Here is a 6,931-nt window from a genome sequence, read left to right as displayed (position 1 = left end):
ACCAGCGCTGGACACCGCCCGCCCGCCCTCCTCCCCCTCCCCGCCCACATAGTTCTGTCAAGTTTCAATATATACAGATTTTACGCTCATTGTTAATTACGTCTAGTAATTGTGTCCTTCCCATTCTATCCTGAAATTAAGATACAAGGAGTTCCTTTAGAGCAAAGGCCAAAAGTAAACATTCCAGCCCTGTCACTCCATTGTAGCAGGTTCTCTAAGACCCTGGTGGTGACCAGAGAAGATGATTTGCCCACAGAACTGCCTTTAGCGTTGCCCTTCCTGAGCTGCCTGTGCCTTCCACAGCCTCGCCACGGGACGAGTCCATCCGCATCACCTGAAAGCCGCAGTAACCAACGCTCGCGTGTCAGCCAACGGCCACGCTCTGCGGGACACATGCGCTGCTGCACCGAGAGGCAAACCCTGGAGGGGAAACTCCGACCCAAACCCCGTGAACGCTGCAGAGCAGCTCGGACAGTGCGACGGGGCTGGAGCCAGGCGGTCACCAGAAGCGCGGGACCATCCCCAAAGCAAAAACTGCAAAGAAAAGCAGTGGAGAAGCGTAGCGGCATTGATCCAAACCGCTGTGAAATCCTTTCCTCGCAAAGGATTGTTACTCAGTCCACAAAGATGTGGTTTAAACACGGACTTTAACGTTTCGTGTTCGGCTTCTAGAACAACGCCCCTGCCGCTGCTGAGACACTTGGAATTCGGTGTGTCCTCATCCCAGGATGCTCGAGTTGTCTGCAAGATTCGCCTTCTCCAAAGCGTGAAATCCAGCTCAGACCTTTTGCTCCCAAGTTGTACAAGCTCAGAAACCAATCTCCTGTTTTCCCTTTCAAGTCCAAGGCCAGTTGTTGGCTGTTACTAACCTGGGTTTTTTTGGTGGAAAGGAGCAGCACCTGTCAGGAGTTTGAAAGCCAAGTTAACCAAGACACCAAGCGGCATGGCTCGGGGCGGGGGGCAGCAGCACGGCCTCAATTTGCAGCATTTCACAAGTTTTTAAGCCTTCTGTGAACCTTCCTGTGTTCCTGACACACAATGGAAAAAAAACCAAAAAAAAAAAAAGCAGGTGCGCTCAGGCAGTGTCTCCGCGACACTCTGGGAGAAATTCCCTTGAAGATTACCAAACCTAATAAATAATATAAAGTAAACACATCAGGCCGTCAACACTGCAGTAAGAACTTTTTGGGGAGTTCTGAAAGGGTCCAACACCCGCAGGAAAAGCTTAGAAAGAGACATTTATCCCACAGAGCGGTAAGAAAAATAAAATCCTTTAGTAAATTTTTTTTGTTAAAAAAGACCACAATTGAGCCCTGCTTTCCAGCAGGGTTAGTGTTTCAGACGGTCACTGCAGTTTGGACCACAAGACGAAGTGCTCGACAGCTCCCAGCAGCCCTCGGTACCACGAGGCACCCGCACGAGACACCCGCGTTCGCAGGAAGGGCACCCGCAGACGGGCGGGAGATGTGCTGCCAGAGCAGCTGCAGGAGAGCGTAGTGTATTTTTACAATTGCACACAAAAAAAATTCCCTCCTGCACATAAATCTGACGACAAGAAGGACACCAGCCAGGGGCAAGACATGCTCTAAAATCCCGCAGGTACTTTCCCACCCCCTGTTTTCTTCAGCCACCATGTTCCTGCAGGTTTAAGGAAGCTATTTGCCAGAGACGAGGTTCTGAATTCTGAACTCGAAGGCTTCACTGAGCCAGATGTCAGCGACACTTGATACCAATTCTTTCCATTCAGGATTATTTTCAACAGCCACCAGCAAAAAGCCAGCCCGAAGCCAGCTCCCGTCAGCACACACGCCTAAAGCACAGGGGAGTGCAGCCGGGCAGGGGGACACCCAGCGCGATGGTGGCTGGGGAAGGAGGTTCACCAAGGATGAACCTCAGCCGGGGGGAATGAGCCTCCACGGCTCCAACACAAGAAACGGATAGTTTTCAGAAGAACACCCAGAGCAGGAGCCCACCCAAGCCACTCCAAAAGCCTCACGGAAGAAGCCTGTCTCTCCACTCACCAAGAGTAACCCCAGGAGCACGGTCTGGGCGGCTGCAGCTGCCTGCTGTGAATACAGCCACTCACCCAGACACAAAATACCCTGTTCCTTGAGGAAGTGCTGAGATTCTTTTTAGCTCCATTATAACAATGAAGATTAAAGCCAGAAGATCTCTCTCAGCAAAAAAAAAAAAAGATTCTAATCATTCAATCCAAACAAACACACACAAGGGTCGGACTCGTTAAGCGCTCCCATTTCCTTGGAAGCTAACAGGAATGAGAAGGCGGCAGTGAAGAGTTGCACGGATGTTAACTGCCGCGAAACCAGTGCCGACTGGGCTGGTGACACACACACAGAACGATCCTCCATCTGGAGAAGGCAATGGCAGAGCATCCCTGGCAGGGTTAACGCTTCAGTTCTGAGGGTGCTGCAGTGCGTGACCCAGGCTGGAGGCTCCTAACCACGGAGGTCTCCCGAACGAGGCGGGATAAAGCAATGACCACTGTGCAATCATGCTCTTTCTGAACTTTTGCCTGTCTGCAAACCCCAATCACGGCTCTGAGCAAGGAACCATGACTGCTTCCTCCTGAAACAATGCCGGGTCTTGGGTTACAAGCACTTCCAGGAAGTCACACACCTGATTTCTCACAGGAAAAGCTTTACAATAATATCCGTAAACTAACACGAGAGAGAACCTACCTTCTCAAAATGCCCTTGAAACAAGGACTGGAATAGAGGCATTTCAGGGTCACCTGGTCCGAGCCTCACATCTGTCTAATGGCATCTCAACGTTATACAGAGTGGGGAGGCTTTACTCTTCAACTAGACACAAGAGTTACGTTTGCTTTGCTGTTTTGTTTTTAAAGACACGTTGACGGATCAAAACCAGGTCTTCAACACCCTTTGAAAATTAAATAAATAAATATGTGGCTATGCTTTGCTTTCTACACTCAAAGAACATATTTTAAGCAGAATATTCTTTTCACTGTCAAAAGGTCTATGTTTTTCTTTGAAGGCCAAGACGTTTCTGGTTTCCAACAGTAAGAGCTGCTGTAGCACATTCAAGGGCAAAAGAAAGACCAAACGATAAAACCCGAACACCACCGCCTGCTTCTGCTTGCTAAGATTAAATGGTCCCGCTCCCAGTTCACATGCGACGGCTCCGGTGACAAAGACTGAATGTGTCAGAGCAGTCTCTTCAGGCTCATCGCCCATTTGCCCCTCTTCTCCGCTCCCTTGTTTGTTTTTAACCCAATTCACTCCTTCACTTCTTCTACAGGGTTCTGTGCTTCCAATTTGCACTTTATCTTGCTCCAGTATTCGGGCGCCACAGGGGATTTGGGGTCGTGGGCGGAGCAGCAGAGACGGCCATCCAGCGCTGATGCCACCAGGGCTCCCTTCTCGTGATCTCTGCAGAATGAATGAGGGCAAAACTCGCAGAACGAAACCGCAGGGTTGCTACAGACGTCGCACTGATGCCACGGACATTCCCACTTTCCTGAGGATGGGAGGAGAGAGACAGGAAGCTGAAATTAGTGCACGTCAGGGTCAGCACTGGCCTTTAGCCTTTACTCCATGCTGTAATTGTTCAGATGAACACAAAGAAAGATGACAAAAACCTGACCGAAGTCGCTACTTCTGCTTCTCTTTTACAAGAACCTGACTGGAAACAGTTCTGTCATTTTGCCCTTTTTAGGCCTCAGCTTGACTCAAACCATGGCTGCCGCAGCCAGAGCTTTGCAGGGTCTTTGTAACGCAAACTCACACTCTGGTTCGGCTCAAACGCCACAGGAAGGAAAAAGATCAAGAGGAAGGCACGGGATTGCTCTTACCAAAGGGTGGTTGAGTGAGGTTAAGGCATAGGAGGTGGTACGCTTTGGGACAGTCCTTTTTGTCACACATGACTAGTTCTCCCCCATCTCCGCACTGGAAACAGTTGTCCTCATGCATCTGCTTCTGTTCTGTTTTTATTTTCCGTTTTTTCTGCTTTAGTTTTGCATTCTTCACCTTCTCTTCATTCGCCGTTGCAAACGCTGTCTGGCGATCACAAACACCACAGCACACTGTCACTTCATACACCCCGGGCGTTAACATCAACTTAATCAACTCTGGGTTGTTATTTGCATGAACTAGGCTTAAGTTACAGTCACCCAAAAAGGTTTTAAGCTAGAAAAGCCAGAAACACCCACCCACATGTATCTGACAATTAACTTCACCCTAGACACACCAGGGCATAACTGCAAAATCTTTAGAGACTTTAGAGGGTGGGAAGCACTACACAGACTAAAGAAAAAAGGAACACAACCCAAAAGCCTCTCTTTGTCCTGCTTCACTAGATCTCGATATTTGGGAAGAGAAGCTTCAATACTCATCCACGTACCTTTGGACGCACTCCCAGGAAACCGCTGCAGTTTTCTGCCCCACAATGACATTCGGTCCTGCCATTGCCCAGGCAGTCCAAATTATAATTAAATGTTAACTCCATTCCTGAAATTGAAAGGAAAACAATTCACCACAGAGGCAGGGAGAAAAGCCAGCGACATCCCATTAGCATTTCTCTCTAGAGCCCATGAGACCTAGTGGCAGGATCTCTTACAAGGGCAAGCCTGAAACAGTGCATTGATCTCCAACTCTGAAACCAGCAAAATTCAGCCCGGACCAGACCCAAGCAGCCACTGTACTGTCACACCGGCCCAGTTAAAAGCGACACATCAGTCAAAACGCTTAATGTGGGAAGATCATAGTACTGGTGAAAGCATCAGCGCTGTGGGAAGCGCTTACGTGACAGAGCCAACCCCAGACTCAGCAGCAAACTCTGTCGTTAGCTTTAACTGCAGCTTTTCAGCATCCAACTATTTCTAACTGTAAGATCCCTGCGAACGCTGGAACTCAAGTATTTGTCTCAGCTCCAATTGATAACGAAGCTCCTATAATCTTCACTGGTACTAAGTAACATCAGGGGAAAAGCCACAGCCACGTTGGGATCCGTCTGTTTCAGGACAGAAGCTTCCGTGCAGAAAGTGCCATCTTTTACCTGCGGGAATGTCACACAGAGCGAACAGCCCCACTCTGATGTCCCCATTCACCGTCCACTTCTGCGTTTCACAGTTCGGGTTACAGCTATGGTTCATAAAGCGAGAATAATTCCCCTTCGGGCCAGCGTCTATTATCCGGTCCTTCCAAGAAAAAGACAAAGACATGTTTAGTACTTACGAACTAAAAAAAGGTTTCCTGCCAACAAGGGGTTACTGATGGCTAAGGCAGCCACCAACACGCTCCTTTTCAATTACAGCGGGAAGTTTTCCCTGCAGAGATACTTTTAGGAAGAACTGTCTGAATATTTGCGCTTACAGAGCACCCAACCCAACATACAGTCTTTGCTTCATCCCTTCACCCATTCTGAACAGAGACACACCTCTGTTATCCTCCTACCGACACAGCATCAAGCATGGAGCGATGCTTCCGCCAGCTTTTGTCCCGAGTTTCAACTGCAGACAGGTTACACTGAACACGACACAATAATTACCTTTGTTACAGTTAACATGTAGAAGTTGGTCACGCTGTTCTCGTGGGCACGTTTGATCCGCAGTCTGCACTCCTCTTCGTCAATGAGCTCGCCAACGTACTCGTTCACAAACTCACCCTGAGAAGGAAAGGCAAACAGAACTAAGAAATCCACGTTTCGTGCTTCTTGTGAGGACAAAGGGAGGCAGAAAAAAACCCATCTCCTATCAGAATGCACTACTCGCCACAAAAAGCATTAAACTTTTTGTGTAGGCAGGATGTGAACACAGCAGCAGAGCCAAGCACTGGTTCTGTATTCACTTGCAGTAACAAAGTTTTCATGAAACACACGTTATACAAAAATAACAATTTAAAAAAAATTAATAGCCAAAAATCATGACTAAAAGCGGCTCTCCAGGCCAGCAGCGTGTTCCCAACCTTCACCTACAGGAATTCAGAAGAACTGGGAGACAACTGATACCTTGACCCAAGGGAGTCAATACTCAGCACTCTGAGCATCACTTTATCACTTTGTGATGTCATTTGTAGGCATACGATGAGGAAAAAAAACTGGGGGGAAAAAACAGAAAAACCAGGCAATTTGTTTTGGCAGCCCTCAAAGATTTCGTCACCATCAATGGCCTCACTTAGGAGAAGGAACCATCACTGAGACTCTTCCTCCCCAACCACTCTCTCCTGATTTGCCCAGTGGCAGTGAGAACACACGCACTTTCCCTCCACCAATGGAATTCACCATCACCCAAACAGGTAAAGACACTTCTGTCACACCAGCCAAGCCGATGCCACCATTACTGGTCACCCTGGGAGGCTTCACGCCTTTTTAACACAGAGCGACTCCTTGTAAACGCTGGAAGCTCTGTGCGGGTGTGCTTAGGGCACACCGTCGCAGTGTCCTCCTGGAACACCACGCTGGTGGCTATCACCACCTCTGTCCTTTGTACTTCTACCTTTTTAATGCTCCTTTTTGTCCTGAGACCCCACCCACGGCGGTCCGTTTTGATGATTTCGGCGTCAGGGTAGAGCCGTTTGGTGAAGCACTGGTTCTGGCAGCGCTCCCCAGCCGGGCACACCTGGGGGTGGCACTCGTACTGCAGCATCCTGTTCAGGCACTCCGACTCCAGGCCGCAGGGGTTCTCGTCTGAGGGCTTGCAGTTACAACGGGGGATCTCCGACAGATCCGCCACCTGGATCTGAACCTTCCCAATGACCTTGTTGGACTGTGGAGCGAAGGAAAACAAGAACAAACAATGAAGACAATGCACAAAGATCACAGATTTAACAGCTGCGCTGGAGGCCGGGCACCGGCTGACAAGAGAAGGCAAGAGAGCAATGCTGACATCGTTACCATTCCTCCAGACCCTTGCGAAGGCTCGTGTGCGACAAGCCGCACAGTTCCTGCGGGTCAG

At 49.1% G+C, this 6,931-nt stretch overlaps 1 protein-coding gene across 5 annotated transcripts in view; it reads right to left on the bottom strand.

Moving 5' to 3' along the window:
- Window positions 1–2,935: 2,935 nt before the first annotated feature.
- WHSC1L1 (Wolf-Hirschhorn syndrome candidate 1-like 1) overlaps window positions 2,936–6,931 on the bottom strand; it is a 27,816-nt gene continuing 23,820 nt past the window's right edge. For 4 of the 5 annotated variants that reach the window (XM_010131273.1, XM_010131275.1, XM_010131274.1 and 1 more), the window contains 6 exons: window positions 6,473–6,742; window positions 5,527–5,643; window positions 5,035–5,176; window positions 4,381–4,487; window positions 3,833–4,037; window positions 2,936–3,498 (listed from right to left, as the gene is read on the bottom strand). In XM_010131273.1, coding sequence (XP_010129575.1) covers window positions 3,257–3,498; window positions 3,833–4,037; window positions 4,381–4,487; window positions 5,035–5,176; window positions 5,527–5,643; window positions 6,473–6,742 — 1,083 coding nt within the window. In that variant the 3' untranslated portion in view covers window positions 2,936–3,256. The remainder of the gene's footprint in view (window positions 3,499–3,832; window positions 4,038–4,380; window positions 4,488–5,034; window positions 5,177–5,526; window positions 5,644–6,472; window positions 6,743–6,931) is intronic. The other variant, XM_010131276.1, reaches the window with a different exon arrangement.

The sequence above is a fragment of the Buceros rhinoceros genome, unplaced genomic scaffold, assembly GCF_000710305.1.
Source record: "Buceros rhinoceros silvestris isolate BGI_N320 unplaced genomic scaffold, ASM71030v1 scaffold30562, whole genome shotgun sequence".
NCBI classification, from domain to species: Eukaryota; Metazoa; Chordata; class Aves; order Bucerotiformes; family Bucerotidae; genus Buceros; species Buceros rhinoceros.
This window is presented reverse-complemented; position numbering and strand designations above follow the sequence as displayed.